Source organism: Notolepis coatsorum, assembly GCF_963971535.1.
Source record: "Notolepis coatsorum genome assembly, chromosome: 2".
Taxonomy (NCBI): Eukaryota; Metazoa; Chordata; class Actinopteri; order Aulopiformes; family Paralepididae; genus Notolepis; species Notolepis coatsorum.
Window position 1 is genome coordinate 130783825 of NC_140166.1, and position 22977 is coordinate 130806801.

The following is a 22977-nucleotide window of genomic DNA, read 5'->3' on the forward strand; positions in this document are numbered from 1 at the left end:
GTGACATCATCAGTGTGTTTGTCTCGTTCCTCTCCTCTTCCTGTGACATCATCAGTGTGTTTGTTTCGTTCCTCTCCTCTTCCTGTTACATCATCAGTGTGTTTGTCTCGTTCCTCTCCTCTTCCTGTGACATCATCAGTGTGTTTGTCTCGTTCCTCTCCTCTCCCTGTGACATCATCATCGGTGTGTTTGTCTCGTTCCTCTCCTCTTCCTGTGACATCATCAGTGTGTTTGTCTCGTTCCTCTCCTCTTCCTGTGACATCATCATCGGTGTGTTTGTTTCGTTCCTCTCCTCTCCCTGTGACATCATCGGTGTGTTTGTTTCGTTCCTCTCCTCTTCCTGTGACATCATCAGTGTGTTTGTTTTCGTTCCTCTCCTCTCCCTGTGACATCATCAGTGTGTTTGTCTCGTTCCTCTCCTCTCCCTGTGACATCATCAGTGTGTTTGTCTCGTTCCTCTCCTCTCCCTGTGACATCATCAGTGTGTTTGTCTCGTTCCTCTCCTCTCCCTGTGACATCATCATCGGTGTGTTTGTCTCGTTCCTCTCCTCTTCCTGTGACATCATCGGTGTGTTTGTCTCGTTCCTCTCCTCTCCCTGTGACATCATCGGTGTGTTTGTCTCACTCCTCCTCTTCCTGTGACATCATCATCGGTGTGTTTGTCTCGTTCCTCTCCTCCTCCTGTGACATCATCATCGGTGTGTTTGTCTCGTTCCTCTCCTCTTCCTGTGACATCATCAGTGTGTTTGTCTCGTTCCTCTCCTCTCCCTGTGACATCATCAGTGTGTTTGTCTCGTTCCTCTCCTCTTCCTGTGACATCATCAGTGTGTTTGTCTCGCTCCTCTCCCCCTGTGACATCATCGGTGTGTTTGTCTCGTTCCTCTCCTCTCCCTGTGACATCATCGGTGTGTTTGTCTCGTTCCTCTCCTCTTCCTGTGACATCATCAGTGTGTTTGTCTCGCTCCTCTCCCCCTGTGACATCATCAGTGTGTTTGTCTCGTTCCTCTCCTCTTCCTGTGACATCATCGGTGTGTTTGTCTCGTTCCTCTCCTCTTCCTGTGACATCATCAGTGTGTTTGTCTCGTTCCTCTCCTCTTCCTGTGACATCATCATCGGTGTGTTTGTCTCGTTCCTCTCCTCTCCCTGTGACATCATCATCGGTGTGTTTGTCTCGTTCCTCTCCTCTCCCTGTGACATCATCAGTGTGTTTGTCTCGTTCCTCTCCTCTCCCTGTGACATCATCATCGGTGTGTTTGTCTCGTTCCTCTCCTCTTCCTGTGACATCATCATCGGTGTGTTTGTCTCGTTCCTCTCCTCTTCCTGTGACATCATCAGTGTGTTTGTCTCGTTCCTCTCCTCTCCCTGTGACATCATCATCGGTGTGTTTGTCTCGTTCCTCTCCTCTCCCTGTGACATCATCGGTGTGTTTGTTTCGTTCCTCTCCTCTCTCCCTGTGACATCATCATCGGTGTGTTTGTCTCGTTCCTCTCCTCTTCCTGTGACATCATCATCGGTGTGTTTGTCTCGTTCCTCTCCTCTTCCTGTGACATCATCAGTGTGTTTGTCTCGTTCCTCTCCTCTCCCTGTGACATCATCATCGGTGTGTTTGTCTCGTTCCTCTCCTCCTCCTGTGACATCATCATCGGTGTGTTTGTCTCGTTCCTCTCCTCTTCCTGTGACATCATCAGTGTGTTTGTCTCGTTCCTCTCCTCTTCCTGTGACATCATCAGTGTGTTTGTCTCGTTCCTCTCCTCTCCCTGTGACATCATCAGTGTGTTTGTCTCGTTCCTCTCCTCTCCCTGTGACATCATCATCAGTGTGTTTGTCTCGTTCCTCTCCTCTTCCTGTGACATCATCAGTGTGTTTGTCTCGTTCCTCTCCTCTTCCTGTGACATCATCAGTGTGTTTGTCTCGTTCCTCTCCTCTTCCTGTGACATCGTTGGTGTGTGTTTGTTTCGTTCCTCCCCGCGTCTCACGCGGTCACGTGATCTCTCACCAGACTGTGCTCTGCCTCCTGGACAGCGGAGCCGACATCAACCGGCCCAACTGCTCCGGCGCCACACCCCTCTACTTCGCCTGCAGGTATGACTCAGATTCAGATTCAGATTACTTTATTCGCCATTTCATACAGGTACAAAATGGAACGTGTTTTGGCATTACAGTGCATACTTTTTTTTACAATTAAGAACAATACAACAGTAAATAAATAATTTTAAGTAAAGTGCAAGACAGGACAGAACAGTGAGACAACAATAAGACTGTGAAAGTGCGGTGGTTGGGGACATGGATACAGTGCAACACAAAGTTCAAGTCCAGAAGTCCAGCCCTAGCAGCTCGCCATGGAGGGGGGGGGAGCAGGGGGACACCTGACTCGTTTACCAGGCGAGCTGCTGAGGGGAAGAAACTCAGTCTGTGGCGGGACTTTAGTGTCTTGGGCAGCCGTAGCCGCCTGCCGTGGGGGAGCATGTTGAAGAGGTTGTGACCCGGGTGGGCGGGGTCTGCCATGATCTTCCTCGCCCTCCTCAAGGCCCTGGTGGAATGTAGGGACTCGAGGGAGGGAAGGGGGCAGCCGATCACCCTCTCCGCCGAGCGAATCACCCGCTGCAGCTTGGCCTTGTCTCTGACCGTGGCTGCAGGGAACCAGGTGATGATGGAGAGGGTGAGGATGGACTGGATGATGGCGGTGTAAAACTGGACCATCATGGTCCTCGGCAGCCTGAACTTCCTCAGCTGACGTGGGAAGAACATCCTCTTCCGGGCCTTTTTATTGAGAGCGATGGTGTTCAGCTCCCATTTTAGGTCCCGGTAGAGTGTCATGCCGAGGAAGCGGCAGGACTCCACAGAGTGAAAAGTGAAAATGACATCACGGCCCACAACAACAACACCACACGCGGTCATAGCGGAACAGGAATGTCGCTGAGTCATCGCGGTGTACTTCCCCCTCCGCTCCCTCATGTGACCTTTGATGTTTAGCGCCCACTGAGTCACCGCTGACCTCGTTTCCCTGTTATCACCCTGCGTAGCTCCGCGCCGCCCCTCCCCCCCCCCCCCCTCCCCCCCCCCCCCTCCTCTCTGGTTCCGGAACTGTTTTTTTCCCGTAGACTCTGGTGTGAAAAAAAACAAGAAAAAAAACAAGATTAGCCAGAATAATTTTACGAAGGCAGCGCGGAAACCCGTGGTCCTCTGAGGCCGTGAAGTATATGTTCTTTTGTACTCGCTGAAACGAGGAAACTACTATTTAAATTTAGGCTACGTTCACACTGCAGACGGAAGTGGCCCAAATCAGATTTATTTTTCTCATTATGTGACGGATCAGTTTTTTTCCATGACAAATCACATGGAATCTGATCTTTTCAATTCTGATTTTGGGCCACTTTCATATGTGGTTCCTAAATCTGCTACAGGTCTGATTTCTTTTGCAATCTGACCTCAGTCGAACAGTCATGTGACTTTCATGCGACTTTTACGTCACTCTAGAATATTGACATTTGTCACAATTCTTTTTTTTGTATCCACTTTTTCTCCTCTTTTTCTATTTTTCTCCCATCCCAATTTCGCTGTGCCAATTCTCCCCTCCCCTGTCTTGAACGTTGCTCGCATATGCCCCCCACTGGCCGGTTGTAGGGAGGATAGAAGCCTTGCATTACGTGTCCCCTCCGATACATGAGGAGGCAGCCTGTCACATCTTTTCACCTGCCAGCGTGGACTCTCATTGGCGAGGTGTAACGTGTGGGAGGCTCACACTCATAGATATATATAGAACACTAGATAGCTTACCCGCGCTGCCGGCCAATGGAGAGCGACGTCACTGAACCGCCGCCATCTTACCCCAGTCAGCCTTGAGTGAGAGTGAGTGAGCTGCACAGACAAAAATACTCATAACTCGCTGAAATATTGACGGATTTACAAACGGTTTGGTTTATTACAAGCATTATTAACGTGGCTATGATTCAAGCGGTTTGTAAAAAAAACATCTTAAAAAAAAAAGAAAAAATTATTAGTATGCAGTATCATAACTACATCTTTGATGTTTATAGCAAACCAACCCGTTTGTAAATCCGTCAATATTTCAGCGAGTTATGAGTATTTTTGTCTGTGCAGCTCACTCACTCTCACTCAAGGCTGACTGGGGCAAGATGGCGGCGGTTCAGTGACTCCGCCTTAAGCTATCTAGTGTTCTATAGATATCTATGCTCACACTACCCCCGCCACTTCCTGTCTCTGCTGTGCAGGCGTCCCCCAACCGACCTGTAGGAGTCTCTGTCCACAACGTCCAGATTACCACCCATCGACTTCCACCCACTAACTCTGCCAATTGAGTTAGTATGACGGCCGGCCCAAGCCGGAGGCAACGCCGACAGCCGGATTCGAACCCAGTGTCTCTTGCGTTGGTGACAAGTGCAATGTCCGCTGCGCCACCCAGCCGCGCCTTTGTCACAATTTTCTTTACGTCTATCTTCTTTAATGTTCATGTGCTCATGCGGGTCAGTTTGGTAGCAGTGACCGGTTCACACTGGAGTCTGATATTGGCCACATACAAAAAATTATAATTTGAACAGCCAAACAAACAAATCTGATCGGAGCAATAAATGAGAATTGAGCACTAAGGCCTGCAGTGTGAACATAGCTTTAGTTCCAAACAAGTCATTTGATTGGACAAGAGGCGTCCCATGAGCGCTGTTATTCATTATAATACCACTGGGACTTTTCACTCCTCTGGGGTTCTATTAATAACCACTAATTAGGCTACATGCTAAATACATTATTACCGGTAAGTAAACAAACAAATCATAATCTGTCATCGCTTATTACGGTTAACCAGCGCTGGGAAATTTACTCTGGAAGTGTAATTAGTAGTGCTGTCAGGCGATTAAAAAAAATTATCTAATTAATTACAGGATTTGTAATGAATTAATCTAATTAATCGCATTTTAATCGCATAACCATTTTAGGCCTGATATTTTATATTCTATAATCATATTTCAAATTGCATGTGTCCGGATGGCAGAATTCCGTACTGTATCTACAAAACCTTCTGTTTAATCATCTTCCCTTTATTCATTTGCTTAGATTTTTCAGGTCTGGTAAATTTTAGCATGGTGTTTTGAATTTAATTGAATTGATATTCTCATTTGGTTCATTACAATTTACTCAAGCCTAGTAACAGATACAGTAGTGGCACGGTGGTGTAGTGGTTAACACTGTCGCCTCACAGCAAGAAGGTCCAGGGTTCGATTCCCGCTTGGGGACCAGGTTTCCATGATGCCAGGTACCCAGGTGGGGTATCTCCCAGGCCTTTCTGTGTGGAGTTTGCATGTTCTCCCCGTGCTCGCAAGGGTTTCCCCCCCGATAAGATAAACCCAATGGAAAAACATGCACAACAACAGATCGCTAACGCTGTGGCGTCCTTGACGAAGACAGACAGGAGCACTTGGATTGGTCCCCTGGCGCGGCTCACGTTGACGCCTGTCTGCTCCCGGCTGCCCTTGGGGGGGAAGGACGACGGGATGGGTTAATCGCAGAGACGAATCGCATCGGCGATTCTAAAGAGACAATGCATGCGTGTGTGTTCCGGTGTGTGTGCTAAAAACTAACCGCTGTGTGTACCGCTAAAAAACATTGAGTGTCGTTGCATGCCGAATAAAGACCTCTGCAACAGGTCCTGCATTATTATATTATTATAGTTTTTTTTTTTTTTTTTATCTACTTTTTTCTCCCCATTTTCAATTTTTCTCCCATCCCAATTTCGTATGATCCAATTCTTCCCTCCCCTGTCTCGAACGTTGTTAGACCATGCCTCCCACTGGTCGGCTGCAATGTGGACGAAGCCTTGCATCACGTGTCCCCTCCAGTACACGAGGAGGCAGCCGTTGCATCTTTTCACCTGTACAGCGCGATCTCTCAGTGGCGAGGAGGAACGCGTGGGACTTGGGCGGGCCATACTTTATTTTTTTTGGAAAATCAATCGAGTGGGGTGTCTAAAATATGTGTTTTTTTGTGGGTAATTCAAATATGGGATTATTTTTCGGATCGGATAACTCTAACCTACATCATTTTCGATTTCAAAATGTCCGATTTTACCATTTTTCACCGCTTGGCCATACATGGATGCCAACATGAATCTGAAGGAAATCCTAACATGCAAGGTGTCTAAATTATGTGTTTCTTAACCTATTCTCTGCCGCCACTTTGATCATCCTAAACCATCCTCTGCCAGCGCTATTTGTCTATGGAGATGTTCACCTTCTTTGCAGGGCTATAACTTTTTAAATTGTATTGCTAAATTTACATTACTATGGCCCATTCAACATCAATTATCTATCGTTCAGGATGTAGGAACGTTTTACTTTTTCATTCACACATTCATACTAAAATACTGTCTAGAGTATAAATATGTTTTTATCGTTTTCTGCAGTATTTCATAGAACGTGAGATATAGGCATAAATGCATATATTAGATTATCAAATGCAGTTTGATACCGATCCATGCTATATTAAAAATTTCAACTGTACATGGTCCTAAACGTCATGACTGATCATCTGTGGGTGAACGGAGGGAGGGGGGGGGGTCGTTTATAATTCAATGACCGACGTTAAATGATTTATGTAGTATGGTTGATATATTGATCAGAGCAGTTTGTATCGAAAATGATAAAGAAAAACGCTGAAACTCACCCCAGTCTCCTCGTAGCGTTGGGCGATGAGAGTGGAGCAAACAGATCCCAATTATGGGATGTTGATCGATGCGATCCATTTCCGGTTTGTATATTACTAATACACGTCCAAATCATGTTGATTATTGAGTTATGGCAAAGATCCATATCGACGGTGTCTGTATTGAGCCCCGGGACAATAAACGAGTGGCCGGACGAAAATAGGGGACGGACCGAGCTCCCAACGGGCACTTCCGGTTTGGCAACTCGCCGATCGGCCACCAGGTGGCGGTATTGAAGCGTTGCAGAGTTGTGATGGCTCAGACAGCATCAGCCAAGACTCCGTGGGTGAAATATGAATACCATGACAAAAATATGAAATATTGATCTCAAACACGCCTTACGGCGTGATTGGCAGACAACGCATGGCGGAGAAACTCGCCTTAACACGTGATTGGCAGAGAATGGGTTAATGGGGAATTCAAATATGAGTTAATTTTTGGGATAGGATAAATCTAACCTACATCATTTTGGATTTCAAAATGGCCGATTTTACCATTTGAACCCCTTGGTCATACACAGGTGCCAGAATGAACCTGAAATAAATCCTAACATGCAAGGTGTCTAAATTATGTGTTTGTTAATGTGGAATAAAAATACAAGTTCATTTTTAGGATAAGATAACTCTAATCTACATAATTTTGGATTTCAAAATGGCAGATTTTACCATACCCTTTTACCCTAGGTGCCACACCCGCTTATACCCTTTCCAGGTCAGCTCCTGCCCCCTCCCCTCTGCCAACCCCCGGCTCACGTGACCAATAGCGTCGCCGTCAGCCCCAGGTTGGCAGAGTGACAGCTCGGCTGACCAACCGACCCAAATCCCAGGGTCGCTGCAGTTGGAATGGCAGTTGGGATTTTGCTGTGATATTGCTCGGTCCTAGATCTTTATCCATCTGTCTTTTCTGCTCTTCCTGTGGTGTTGTAAGCACATTTCTTATTAAGAACCTGAGGAACTAATATATTAGTTATTATTAGATGTAAATTACCTTGTTGTATATTATTTTTGTTAGAATAATTGATGTGGTGCATCGCTAGCTTGAACTAGCTAGCTAGCTAGAACTAGGGAGGAGGGGGGGGATCTCCAGATAGATTACCAAAATCATCTATTAGTTTGAGCTGATGAGGCATTGAGGTGGTAGGGTTCTGTATGAACAATATTACATCGTCCGCATATAAACTAATATGATGCTTTGTGCCCCTAATTGAGATCGGCTCTATGGATTGGGATTGTCTTATATACTGTGCTAAAGGCTCTAGGGATAGAGCAAATAGTCCGGGACTAAGAGGACAACCCTGTCTGGACGAACGCGATACAGGGAAGTGTGGGGAGGTGAATTTACCTGTTATAATCATGGCCAATGGATCTGTGTATAGTACTTTGATCATATTAATGAATCCATCTCCTAACCCCATCCTTCCAAGTACTGCCCATAAATAAGACCATTCTAATCTATCAAAGGCCTTCATCGCATCCAAGGATAATACAGCTATAGGAGGTACGGTATCCTTACTGTCGTCTATCACATGCAGTATCCGTCTAATATTATCCGTGATCAGACGGCCTCTTATGAAGCCTGTCTGATCAGGATGAACCAAAGATGTCATATGCTTTTGAAGTCTGATGGCTAGTACCTTAGCATACAGCTTGAGATTGGTTCCGAGGAGGCTTAAGGGTCTATATCTACCGCATTCGTTGGGGTCTTTGTCCTTTTTAAGGAGGACAGATATGAGTGCCATATTGACGTCCCTGGGGAAGTTCCCCTCTTTAATTGAGTATAAAATCATATCAAGTAATAGGGGTCCAATTACATCCCAACATGTGAGGTACAGTTCTGGTGGGATACCATCCCATCCAGGAGCCTTACCACTTTGCAATTCAGATATAGCCTCTCTAAGTTCTTCTAGTGTGATGGGTGTTTCTAATTGTTTAGCGTCTTCCTCTGAAAGTTTAGGTAGGTTAATTTGATCCAGAAATGTATCAATTTTATTATGATCAAAATCCACTTCTGATTTGTATAGGTTGGAGTAAAACGCTCTAAAAGTCTCGTTGATTTTTTTGGGGTCTGTAACAAGTCCTTGTTGGTCATTAATAGCAGGGATATCAGAAAATTGTGCATTGGATCGTATCCTCATAGCCAGTAGGTGACTCGGTTTAGAGCCATGAAAATAATAATGCTGTCTTGTACTGCGTACTTGAAATTCAGAATGTTGTTTTAAGATGGAGTTAATCCTTTTTTTTAACACTTTAATTCGAGACTCCAATTGAAACGAGTAGTTGCGGTGTAAAGCGGAGAACAATGACGAATGATGCGCTTCCAGCTCTACCAATTTGGAATGTCGTTTCTTGCGGAGGTTGGAGGCAAAGACCGTAGTGTTTCCCTTGATAAAACCCTTTACCGACATCCATAACATTCTGGGGTCTAGTACCGACGCCGCATTAACCTGCAGGAATTTATTTAGTTCATCTTTGAATTGTGAAATGAATTCAGTGTTTTTCAGCAGTGTTGAGTTAAAACGCCATCTTGGGGCACGGGATGTCAATCTACTAAATGAGCCCTTTAGGAGTAAATAGCTATGATCTGATAGTGCACTAGGTCCCATTTCCACGTCAAAGCTATCAAATAGTCTAGGTGATGCAAAAACATAATCTATTCTGGAAAATGTCTTGTGTCTACCTGAGAAAAAAGAGTACTCACGGGCCGTAGGGTTGAGTAATCGCCACAGATCATTTACGCTTGTATCCTTGGCCCATGCCTGTAATGCATTAGAGGTCTGTTTCTGTTCATTGGAAGTGGTGGGGTTAGATTTATCCATCGAGGGCTCCCATATGGCATTAAAATCCGCTCCAGTTATAAATGAATGCTCAGGGAGATCAAGCATTGCTCTAGTGAGTGTATCGTAGAAGTTAGCGTCGTACAGATTAGGGGCATAAGCTGCTACCAAAGCAATTTTCCTGTTACTGTAGTCTATTTTAGCAATGGTTATTCGGCCGGCTGTATCAGACCATACGTCCAATAATTTTATATTCAGATTTCGTTTCACGACTATAGCTACACCACGAGATCTAGTTCCAAAAGATGAGTAGCTTATGTTTTGATATATTTTATCCGCCAACTTTACATTGTCATTCAATAAAAGGTGCGTTTCACTTAAAAGAGCCACATCAACCTGTTTGCTTTTCATCAATGTAAGCACGCTTTTGCGTTTATGTGGTATGTTTAAAATCCATTTTGAAATCCAAAATGATGTAGGTTAGAGTTATCTGATCCGAAAAATTAACTCATATTTGAATTCCCCATTAAGAAACACATCATTTAGACACCTTGCATGTTAGGATTTCGTTCAGATTCATGTTGGCATCCATGTATGTGTAACCGGTCTCGTATTGCTCTGCGTTGGATAGACTGCTGTTACACATTGCTCTGTTACACTCACCCCCCTAAACTCACTCCACCCAGGGCATCCGGGTCACGGCACCACTGTAACCGGTCTCGTATTGCTCTGCGTTGTGTTTCAAATTCCGATTCAACCCCTGTTAAGGGATTGCCCTGAGTGGAAGTTGAACCCCGGTCTCTCTGCACCGGGGCCGACATCACAAACCGCTGCGCCAAGAAAGGATATCCCTCCTAAGCGCTCAGTTTGGATGCCTCTGGGGAGTGAGTTTACTTGCAGTACCGCTTAACATCCACAGCCACCGAACTACTTGTACCACGTGACTGTGGATAGACTGCGGTACCTCTGTTACATATGGCCAAGGCGTGAAAAATGGTAAAATCGGCCATTTTGAAATCCAAAACGATGTAGGTTAGAGTTATCCGATCCGAAAAATTATCCCATATTTGAATTCCCCACAAAAAAACACATATTTTAGACACCCCACTTGATTGATTTTCCAAAAAAATAAATATGGCCCGCAGGCTCACGCTGCCCCCGATACTTCCTGATTCTGCTGTACAGGCGCACCAACCGACCTGTAGGAGTCGCTGTCCACAACGTCCGATCCCCACCCACCGGCTTTCCCACCCCCTAATACTGCCAATTGTGTTAGTATGAACAACCAGCCAAGCCGGAAGCACCGCCGAGAGCTGGGCTCGAGTCGAACCCAGCATCTCCTGCGTTAGTGGCGAGCGCCTTGCCCACTGTGCCACTTAGCCACACCAGACACAGTATTTCTGACACTGCGAATACATTCCCTGAGATCCATAGATGTCCCTAGAATCAGATACCAAGAACATGCAAATGGACCATTTAAAAAAAAAGTTTGTAAATGTTTATTCTACGTCCTTATGGAATGAATGAGATAAAAAAAAAAAATTATAACTTTTTTAATAAATTTTGAGTTAATTTTCATAACGCGATTATTTACTCTGTAATTAATTAATCTAATTAACGCAATAAACTGACCCCTATTAATTAGTTACTACTATGACTGATTACTTACTGATAATCTCCTCAACGATATATACAGAGCGACAAGCTGCTTCAGACCTTCTCACTCACAGGGTGGTTGTTTGCCCTGATCTTAGACCCAGTTTCTGTTGTCCTGTTTACATCCATCACCGGCTCTGGTAGAGGCTTCCCTGAGTAACGTGTTGCTGCCCAACACTGCTGTTAACTAATGAATGGCGACTATAGAACTGTTGTATAAAAGCACCATCACACTCGAGGTCGTACTGTTATACTGAACATTATACAATGGCATGCAAATATCTTGATTCTGATTGGCTGAAACAGTCAAGTTAGCCGTTGTTATTTCGTATAACACACTCCACGTGACCCCAGATCCCTCCCACAACCGATTTTTTTTAATTTTTTTTTGAACGAGTCTGAATGAGTCCGCCATAGATAGACAAATGGAAGTATGAATATCTTTTGAACGAATCCTCCAAAAAAGATACAGTCAACTGGAATATGTTAGTTCGTTACACATATTAGGATTGATTTTAAGGTTTTACTGTTTGTTTTTAAATGTTTGAACGGCTTGGCACCGGGTTACCTCTCAGACCTGCTGGAACCCTATGTTCCTCTAAGGTCCCTCAGGTCCTCTGACCAGCTCCTCTTGGCCGTTCCAAACTCCAGGCTGAAGCTTAGGGTGGACCGTGCTTTTGCAGTGGCAGCCCCAAAGCTCTGGAATGAGCTGCCACTGCATGTTAGGCAGGCCCCCACTCTGCAGGTGTTTAAATCACGCCTCAAAACACACTTATTTGCTCTGGCTTTTGTTTTTTAAACCGTTTTTTGAGATTGGCCTTTTTATGTGACACATTGTACTGTTTTATTATGTGTTTTTATTAAATTTTTATGTCTTATGTTTTATCCTATGTTTGTGGACTTGTACAGCACTTTGGTCAACTTTGTTGTTTTAAATGTGCTATATAAATAAAGTGGATTGGATTGGATTGGATATGTTGGATTATGTAATTGTGAAACAAAAGAAAAATCGCGGACTAGATCACTATTAGAATAGGGGGGTCTAACGACCCTCCGCTGCGCGTCGGGCCTAACAACCACCCCTAGGTGTGATCTAATGAGTATAACACACTCCTGCGTGTGATGTAATGCTTAATCAACACGGTTACCGCAGCCTCAGAGCCAGGTCCAGCAGGCTCAAGGACTTGCTATCAGACTCATGAATAATTCAGATTTTAACGATTGTATTTAGTATTTTAAGTATTTTTTAAAGTATTTTACGTTGATTTTATTATACTGTTGCACTTTTATATCATTCACACTCAGCACTGTCACTTTTTCTGACATCACTATTAGGCTGGTTTTTATTGTGTTCTTGTGTATTGTATTGTTCTATTGTGTATTTTATTGCCATGCTGTAGGTCATGGGGGCAAGACCCAAGAATTTAGCTCTTTTTTTTTGTATGTGAATATGACGAAGCTGAATCTGAATCTGAATCTGAATTATCTTCAGTATATCAGCACTCCCTCTCGTGTGATATTGCTTAAAGTAAATCTGTACAGCTGCTTCACGATGTCTTGAGAACCGTGGGTTTCTGTTGTTGTGTGTAGTAAAATGATTGTGGGCGGTCTCAGCTTGTAGTGGGGAGCAGTGATGCGTTGCTCATGGGACGAGGTTGCACTCTGTGCAACCAAAGTTTTGTGAGCAGAAGCGCGTGCACGCACACGCACGGATGTGCACGCGCGTGCACACAGGAATGCGCTGCACTCGACTGATGCGCCAACTCGCAGTACCCACCTGGCTACTTTGCATATCAAATATCAATAGTGCCGGTCGTCAGGTGTTACATTCCATTCGTAGAGGCAATTAGGCACTGTTTTTAGTCTGTCCTTGCGAGGGAACGACCGGGAGCGCGCGTGCACGTGGCGTCATTAGCGTGCGTGCAACCAGTGTTGATATGAGCATCGCAACACTGGTGGGGAGACACTTCTAGAGCCAGAGTGGACAAGCGGCGTGGAGCTCCATCATCTCCAGCTGGTTAACCACCAGAGTGTTAGAATAGAATAGAATAGAATAGAATAGAATAGAATAGAATAGAATAGAATAGAATAGAATGGAAGTATTTGATTGATTTACCACAGATCGCTCACAATGAACATTCAGGTAGTCAAAAATAAGAACAAGAATAAGAGTACACAGTCAGAGATATACATTCTAAAATATGTATATACATTCTAAAATATACAGTCCAAAAATATACCGTAATATACAGTAGAAAATGTACAGTAAAATGTCAAAGTTGTCGGAGTTGAAACTCCGCCTGTGTGTTTTCCCTCAGTCACGGCCAAAGGGACACGGCGCAGATCCTGCTCTCTCGAGTGCCAAGTGCCAAGTACCTTCCCGACAAGAATGGAGTCACTCCTCTGGATCTCTGCGTGCAGGTGACCTGAGATTTACTGCCAGAGCGGGTTAAGAAACGATGATCATAAATCTTGTTGATACAATATTCCCCTCTGTGTGTCTTTCTCTGTGTGTCTCTCTCTCTCTCTCTCTCTCTCTCTCTCTCTCTCTCTCTCTCTCTCTCTCTCTCTCTCTCTCTGTGTCTCTCTGTGTCTCTGTGTCTCTCTCTGTGTGTCTATCTCTGTGTGTCTCTCTCTCTGTGTCTCTCTGTGTCTCTCTCTGTGTCTCTCTCTGTGTCTCTCTGTGTCTCTCTCTGTGTGTCTCTCTCTTTGTCTCTCTGTGTCTCTCTGTGTCTCTCTCTCTGTGTCTCTCTGTGTCTCTCTCTGTGTGTCTCTCTCTTTGTCTCTCTGTGTCTCTCTCTGTGTCTCTCTCTCTGTGTCTCTCTGTGTCTCTCTCTGTGTGTCTCTCTCTCTGTGTCTCTCTCTGTGTGTCTCTCTCTGTGTGTCTCTCTCTGTGTCTCTCTCTGTGTGTCTCTCTCTGTGTGTCTCTCTCTGCGTGTCTCTCTGTGTGTCTCTCTCTGTGTCTCTCTCTGTGTGTCTCTCTGCGTGTCTCTCTGTGTGTCTCTCTGTGTCTCTCTCTGTGTGTCTCTCTCTGTGTCTCTCTCTGTGTCTCTCTGTGTCTCTCTCTGTGTGTCTCTCTCTGTGTGTCTCTCTGCGTGTCTCTCTGTGTCTCTCTCTGTGTGTCTCTCTGTGTGTCTCTCTCTGTGTCTCTCTCTGTGTGTCTCTCTCTGTGTGTCTCTCTCTCTGTGTGTCTCTCTCTGTGTGTCTCTCTCTGTGTGTCTCTGTGTGTCTCTCTCTCTGTGTCTCTCTCTGTGTGTCTCTCTGTGTGTCTCTCTGTGTGTCTCTCTCTGTGTGTCTCTCTGTGTGTCTCTCTGTGTGTCTCTCTGTGTCTCTCTCTGTGTGTCTCTCTGCGTGTCTCTCTCTGTGTGTCTCTCTGTGTGTCTCTCTCTGCGTGTCTCTCTGCGTGTCTCTCTCTGCATATCTCTCTCTGCAGGGGGGATACGGGGAGACTTGTGAGATCCTCATCCAGCATCACGGAAGGCTGTTCCAGTCCCTCATCCAGATGACGCAGAACGATGATATCAAGGAGAGTATGGTATGATCATTTTATCCTTAGTTTGTATATTATTATATTCTTATTTTAGTATTATCGACTACCTAAATGTTTATTGTTTACTGTTAGCGATCTGTAGTGCCCAATTTCCCTCGGGATAAATAAAGGATTTCTATTCTATTCTATTAATTTAATCCGTTTTACTGAGTGGGTAAAGGAATTCACAAGATACGATAAGATAACATATTCCTTTATTGATCCCCTTGGGGAGATTCGGGTGTCATAGAAGCACGGGGGAGGGGAGGTACAGGTATGGGCAGGGTAATAGAAGAAAGACATAAATATAGGCAATCAAATTGAATCTGAATATAAGAAATGAGAAAAATAAACAGTATACATAAGGTGCAAGTGAGAGTCTGTACCCTAACTGGCATGATATACATCATACGTTGTAGTCGGTTTTGGTGGTTGAGAATCAGACACACTTAGTGGTCAGACGTTCCTTAATAGTTCTAGAGATCTGCAGGTGCTAGTTCTCTAGGCCCCGTCCACACGAACGCTGGGTTTAATGTAACCGTGATTGTATGTGCGCAGTTGCACTGTTCGGCCACACACAACCGGGGATTTGCTACACTGCAACCGCGGTCTTTGAAACCGGTGGCCAGGGTGGAGTTGTGCGGTTTTGCAGTTGCGTGTGGGCATAGCAACCGAGGTTATTCCCAGTGTTTACAGCAGAGCTGTCGCAATTATTCCCCATGTTCACGGCAGACCGCGGGGTAGAGAGATTATAGCAGAGCCAACTACACCAGTGTTTACAGCAGTCCCAAGTAGCGTTATATGAAAATGATTGTAACAAACTTTTGTTCAAAACGTATCGTCTGTGTTGAAGAGTGTTGTGATCGACTGATGTCTGTTGACGCTCAGAGTAAACATGTAGCTGCAGCTAAACTAAACTCATGTGTTGTCAAGTTATTGTTATAAGGAACCCAGTCCAGACTGCATCCCCTTAACAATTGTTTGTATTGAGCCGTATTGTATTGTACCCATTCTGCAATGTGTTAAATAACGTTTGCATCCATTCATTATACTAGCGTTAACGTTACATTATTACGTTAGCATTTAAGCTATATACTATACATAGAGAATGCCATTGACATTAGCATGAAGCTAACAACACCGGAGATCTTTTTTGTGAGACTAAACTCAAGTTCAAGTTCAAGTTCTTTAATAGTTGTCATACAGAAGTACAGAATACTTTCATACAAAATGCTTCTTACTGTTACGCTCCAGAGACTGTGCTAGACAAGATAGTATCAAATAACATAATAACATAATATAGCATGAATTTAGAAGAAGAAAATGAGGTCACAGTGTTCGGTATAGACATATGTACAATGTTCTGAGTTACCATATAATATACAATACACAATACTATGCAGTGTACTAATGTACAGTACTATCTAGTGCAAAGCAGAAATGGGATGAGGTACAATTTTAGGTACAATTTACAGTAAGGTGTACGAGTTGTAGTGCAATCCTTCATCCATAAATATAAATATAAAGTGTGGGGAGTGGGTGCTACAGTGTGTTTGTTTAAAGTGGGTGTGTGCTATAAAGTGTGTGGAGTGGGTGCTACAGTGTGTTTGTTTAAAGTGGGTGTGTGCGTGTGGATGTGTGTGCTATGTGCGTTTGGTGGTTGTTGTTGTGTAGTGTTCATTCATTGTTCGTTTAGCAGCCTGATGGCCTGGGGATAGAAGCTTCTTCTGAGTCTCTCTGTGCTCGCCTTGAGACTCCGGTATCGCTTGCCTGACCGCAGCAGTTCAAAGAGGCAGTTGTTCGGGTGACTGGAGTCTTTAATGATTCTCTTAGCCTTGCCCTTGCAACGCTTGTAGTAAATGTTCTGGAGGGTGGGGAGCCCCCCTCCAATTGTGCGTTCGGCTGAACGTGTCACTCTTTGTAGTCTGCTTCGGTCTTGTGCAGTGCTATTCCCAAACCAGGAGGTGATGTTGCCGGTCAAGATGCTCTCTATTGTACATGAGTAGAAGTTCTTAAGGATCTTCTGGCTGACTTGGAACTTCCTTAGGCGCCTGAGGAAGTAGAGGCGTTGTCGTGCCTTCTTCACAACACTGTCAATGTGTGTGGTCCATGTCAAGTCCTCGGATATGTAGGCTCCGAGGTACTTGAAGCTGTTGACTCTCTCAACCGGTGCCCCGTCGATGCTGAGGGGGCTGTAGTCCTTGACCCCCGACCTCCTGAAGTCCACAATCATCTCCTTTGTTTTGCTGACGTTCAGGGAGAGGCTGTTTTCCTGGCACCATCCCGCCAGGACCTTGACCTCTTCCAGGTAGGCCCTCTCGTCGTTGGCAGAGATCAGGCCCACCACCACTGTGTCGTCAGCAAATTTGACGATTGTATTGCTACTCCGCTGAGCCACACAGTCGTGTGTGTACAGGGAGTAGAGGAGGGGACTCAGAACACAGCCCTGGGGGGCCCCTATGTTGAGGGTGATGGATGAGGAGGTGCAGTTGCCTGCTCTCACCACCTGGGGTCTGCCAGTCAGGAAGTCCAAGACCCACTGGCAGAGGTCATAGCCCAAGCCCAGGTCCCTGAGCTTGGCTATGAGTATGGAGGGGACTATGGTATTGAATGCCGAGCTGTAGTCGATGAATAGCATTCTCACATAGTTCCCCTGCCTCTTGTCCAGGTGTGATGCTGCTGTGTGCAGCACATGGGATATGGCGTCCTCCGTGGACCTGTTGGGGCGGTATGCAAATTGCAGGGGGTCCATGTTGATGGGGAGGGAGGAGCAGATGTAGCCCTTTACTAGCTTCTCAAAGCACTTCATGGCTATGGAGGTGAGAGCTACAGGGCGGTAGTCGTTGAGGCAAGCAGGCTTGGATTTTTTGGGTACAGGGATAATAGTGGACTTCTTCAGGCAGGTGGGGATGACAGCCTGTTCTAAGGACAGGTTAAATATGTCAGTGAATACTGGGGCCAGTTGGTCGGCACAGACTTTTAGGACGCGGCCGGGGATGCCGTCCGGACCTGCTGCCTTCCTGATATTCACTTTTTTAAAGGTCCGCCTCACCTCATGCTCTGTTACCCTGAACACTGCGCCTCCATCAGCAGCCGACCCCCCCCCCCCCATTGCCGAGGCTTGTGAGCTGGTGTTGTTATTACCAGCATCAAACCTCGCATAGAAGGTATTGAGGTCATTTGCTAAGGAGATGTCACTGTTCAGTTTGAGGGAGGCGCCTTTGTAGTCTGTCATCGTTTTGAGCCCCTGCCACATAGCTCTAGAGTCAGCTTGTTCAAATTGGAGTTCAATTTTATCCCTGTAGCGCCGTTTGGCCTCTGACACTGTCCTCCAACTATCCGCTCTTGGTGGTAAATTGTGTTGCTGATGGTTTTGTTTCATCAACAAAATGAGAGGCAGAACACAGTGAATGTATCAGGTTGTTTATTGCAGTTTCTTTCTTTGCTGAAAATATATGTTCCGTTGGCAAAATGATCAATAGGGTCCAGCTGTGCTTCTAAACAGGAAGTTTACTTCTTCTTCTTCAGTAAATTAATGGCAGATCGCGACCCAACAGGAAGTTTAGTGAGCGTTCAGTCTTTTCTGATTGGTTGAAATGGCCTTCATGTCTGAACAACATCGCCGCCTACTGCTTTGGCATTGTACTAAATGTATCGGTTGCTGGGTTCCAGCTCTGCCGTGAGTACGCAGTTATACACGGTTGTCCACCTGTGTTCACCGTGTGGACGGAGTTTTATTTTTTCAAACTTCGGTCATATTAAATCCAAACTCTCGTGTGGACAGGGCCTAAGGCAAGCTACTCTTATACACCTATGAATGATGGGACCTAACCTTTGTGTGTGGGGGGGGTGTGTGTGTGTGTGTGTGCAGCTTAGGCAGTGTCTGGAGCACGTCTCTCAGCAGAGCGACAGCCACTACCAGAGGATCCTGACCAGTCTGGCTGAAGTGGCCACGACTAACGGACACAAGCTGCTCAGGTAAACGGATCACGAGGAGCAGTTATCCGATGAGGAAAAAGGCCATAAATCACTCCGGCCCGACCTCCTCTCCCCTCAACCTGCATCCAGGTCACTCAGGTCTGGCAGCCGAAACCTCCTCGCCATCCCACGCGCGTGTTGCTTTCTAACAGCGGAGGAGTGCAAGAATGTGACAATTTGACCATGTGACCGCGGCAGCGCGAGAGAGCGGCAGTGCGGAAATAGGCTGTCTATTGCCATTCTCTAAGACAAACTCTAACCTTAACCAGCTCCTTAACAGCGCCTAAACTTAACCGTTCTAACCTTAACCAACTCCGAAACAATGCCTAACCTTAACCCTAACCTTAACCATGCCTAACCTTAACCGGCGAAAGAATACACGGTAAAAAAAAAAAATTTGATGGGATTCAAACTTGTCAACAACGGGCCGCAGGACCGCTGCGCTGCCAGGTGAGCTGAGCTTCGAATGAAAATCATGGCGGATTAGGGCTACATAATGCCGCAAGCTCTGCCGCTCCGCTCCGCGGGGCGTGTCGCAGCCAATCAGGGAAAACGCTGAAGCAACGGCAGCACTGCTCCGCTGTTAATAAGCAATAGGCATCCCACGCACTAGGCTGTCGACCATGTGGCACCGTGCTTTTTCCGCACTGGGGAATCAGCTGCCAGGATCCATCAAGGCCTCAGACTCCCTTGCTGCCTTCAAGGCCAGCCTTAAAACCCATTTATTTTACTCTGCCTTCCTGACTAGGGCCTGTTTTTTTTTTATCTGCTCCTGTGTTTTATGTTTTTTATTTTATTTTATTCATTTGAAATGTTTCTTATGTTTTAAACCTTTTTTATTCTTATGTTTTTATTTGTTGCATTTTTATGTTTTCATGTTTTAAACCTTTTATTTTATTTTATTCTCCTTCTGCCGTGAAGCACCTTGAGATCTCACTGAGTTTAAAGTGTGCTATATAAATTAAATCTATTATTATTACATTAGTAAACCCACTAGCTGCAGTCACATGCGGATTATTTCATCAACCCCATTTAAATCATTTAGATTTAGAGAGATTCAAAATGAACCGCTGACATGCTATGCAGTGCGTCCACATGCCCCAAAATGTGGAATCAGAACAGTACTATTTCAACATGCCCAGAAAGAAAAAAATGAATTCATCTTCCTTGTCTATATTACTACCTACTAGGGATGTCCCGATCCGATCACGTGATCGGGATCGGGGGCCGAACACGTGATTTTCTGAAGATTGGGATTGAAATAAATTTTTATTTATTTTTTTATTCAACATACATTACCATGTTCACGTCTTAAACTCATACTGAGGCCTTAGTTTTGGTTTTAAATTGCATATCATTCATTTATTTATTGTCACACAGAGCAGAAGAATTTTGCCAAAAAAAAAGCATTTCCTTTGATTTAATTATACGTCAAATGATTTATGTCAAGGATGAGGGACATCCACTAGTTGCAGAACTTGCAGTCACCTGATTTTTACAGACGATGGCGCCATTGCTCTCATGAAGCAGCAGGTTGGAGGCGGAGTTTTTAGATTACTCCGGTTGCAATGCCTCGCTTGAATGAAGTTAACTTTTCACCTGGATAACGTCAACATTCAGGGTGAATGTAATGGGAGAAATTGGGATCGGGGAAAATAAATATATATATATATATATTTTTGTTGATCGGATCGGGAAAGATCGGTATCGGTAGATACTCAAAATCACATGATCGGGATCGGGAGCAAAAAAATGTGATTGGGACATCCCTACTACCTACTATACTAATATACATATAATAACTTACTCAGTCGACGGATCCGGTTAATACAATTTATTAAGGTAGCCAAATGCCTCGTCATCTAATTAGTGATGTGCATGAATGGATGAACGAGATTCCCACTATCTACCTACTATCTAGCGCAGGTGTCAGAAACCTTTTTGACATGAAGTGCCAGTTTGAAATATAGTTGTAACTAGTGTGCCTGTGCCATATCAACAATATTCCATGCATCGTAATAATTCTTTCTCATAATCAGGTATTTTTTTAAATTTTTTTACATTATTACATCATTATTGTTATTATTATTATTAACAATATTATTATGATGGTTGGGTTGTATCAACCCTAAATCTGAGTTGGGGCGGGGTGCAATGCAGACAAACAGTTTTGCTTTACTGAGCTCCGTTATCTGGGGGCTGTAGTTGGTTGGTCACTTTAAGCTGCACACCGGAGCATCTTTTAATCCAGCTGTTTGCTGTTCTCTGATATTTTCTGACATTTCGTTGATGCGTCGCTCGACACTTCAAGCTGACATGGGGATATCTTTTATCCTTGATTTGATTGTCTCTTTGTTTGGCAAGCCTTCAAACAAAACATCTGAGCTACAGAGAAAAGCCTCCTTGATATACTCGCCATCAGTGAATGGCTTTCCACATTTCGCAATGCAATGAGCAATGCGATAGCTTGCTTCAGTTGCATGGTTTTTAGCAGTCGTGAACACTTTGAGGGTGCTGGCTTGCTTTCCATACCTGGCCACGGCACGTTTAATCGATTCTGCCTTAACTTTTTTGATGCTTCGTCTCAAAATGGCGTTTCACACCTGACGTTCTGCAAACTACATTTTCTAAACATAAAGTACACACAGCACGGTCCTTCTGACACACAAACCCGTAGTCGTCTGTCCACGAGGGCTGGAATGCCCGAATTTCCTTTGCTTTAACTTTCTTAGCGGGGGTTGCCATCATGAAAGACGGCACATACAGAATGTAACCGCAGCACTGTGTGATTACCTGGGAACTGCGCGCGGGCACGGGAGGCCAGCTGACTGCTGACAGCTGAGCACCATGGGAACAGCTGTATAGCTGTCATAGGGGTGTGCAAAACAGTCAACTTACAAAAAAGAACCTGTGGGAGGATTTCAACAAGATAAATGCGACAACAGTGCAAAATATTTCACTATAATATTTCAAAGCGAAGTAAAAAAAAAAAAAGTATATATATATATATATATACATATATATATTTTTTTTATGCTGCCCCCTGTGCCAATGAAAATGCCCCTGCCTATGCGGGCACGCGTGCCTAGGGTTGCCTACCCCTGATCTAGCGAAACCACAGCCAAGGGAATGGGCTTGGCAAAATCCGCGGGGAAAGAAGACCCTGTTGAGCTTTACTCTAGTCTGGCACTGTGAAGACACATGAGAGGTGTAGAATAAGTGGGAGGCCTCGGCCGCTGGTGAAATACCACTACTCTTATCGTTTCCTCACTGACTCGGTGAGGCGGGGAGGCGAGCCCCGAGCGGGCTCTCGCTTCTGGAGTAAAGCTTTTGCCGGGCACGACCCGCTCCGGGGGAGTTTGACTGGGGCGGTACATCTGTCAAACGGTAACGCAGGTGTCCTACGGCGAGCTCAGGGAGGACAGAAACCTCCCGTAGAGCAGAAGGGCAAAAGCTTGCTTGATCTTGATTTTCAGTATGAATAAAGGCTGTGCAAGTGGGGCCTCACGATCCTTCAGATTTTAGATTTTTTTAAAGATTTTTTTACAGCTTTTTCCAGGTCAGACACGACCGACAGAGAGCAGAGAGAGGAAGGTCGGGAGAAGATATGGGCAGGGCCGCGGGAAGTCAGTCAGAGTTGGGGGTGCGGAGATAAGTGATATAATAATGTCATAGGCGGCGGGTGCGCTGAAGACGCGTGCAGCGTGCAATTTTTTTTCCTTTTTTGTCAATATACACACACACGACTAGGCTATGCGAGGCTGGCGAGCCCCACTCTTTTAATATAAAGTGCAAATTAAGTGTTCAAATGAAGGCATCCAATAATAGATTAACCATTGTCTTACCTTAATGCAGCAAAATGCAACGTTTCGTCTTGGCATCAATGATCTTTTCTGCCCGGTGCAGCCCGGTACAGCTTCTAAATTACTTTGTTTATATGCCTTGGAAAAATACCGTATATACATTTTGCTTTGGGGTCATTAAAGTTATCGATCGCCATCTGGTAGATCCATCCATATGTCCATTGGCTGATGATATATTCCTTTACTGCGAATTCAGCGTCCCAAAAACTATTCCAGGCCATCGGCTACACGCATAGCTTTAACACTGCTTTAATAACACTGCATTATCGAGACAGCGCCCCCTATGAGGATCTGGCCGGTAATGCACTTTTCCGAATTCCAAGAGTAGGGTAAATCTGCAGTGCCGCTCGGCCACATTGAGTAGGATACGGTATTACAATGGAATAAAAGCCTAAACAACCTTGCAGTTACAACTCCCTGCCAGGTGGGGGTGCTGCAGCCCCCGCAGCACCCCCCCTTCCCG

General features: G+C 45.0%; 1 protein-coding gene across 1 annotated transcript in view; it reads left to right on the top strand.

The window, feature by feature from the left end:
• LOC311223524 (E3 ubiquitin-protein ligase HACE1-like) overlaps nt 1–22977 on the top strand; it is a 74913-nt gene that overhangs the window by 16130 nt on the left and 35806 nt on the right. Inside the window, exons 7-10 of the mRNA XM_084308305.1 lie at nt 2000–2082; nt 13463–13565; nt 14578–14679; nt 18545–18651. Of these exons, the coding sequence (XP_084164431.1) occupies nt 2000–2082; nt 13463–13565; nt 14578–14679; nt 18545–18651 (395 nt within the window). The remainder of the gene's footprint in view (nt 1–1999; nt 2083–13462; nt 13566–14577; nt 14680–18544; nt 18652–22977) is intronic.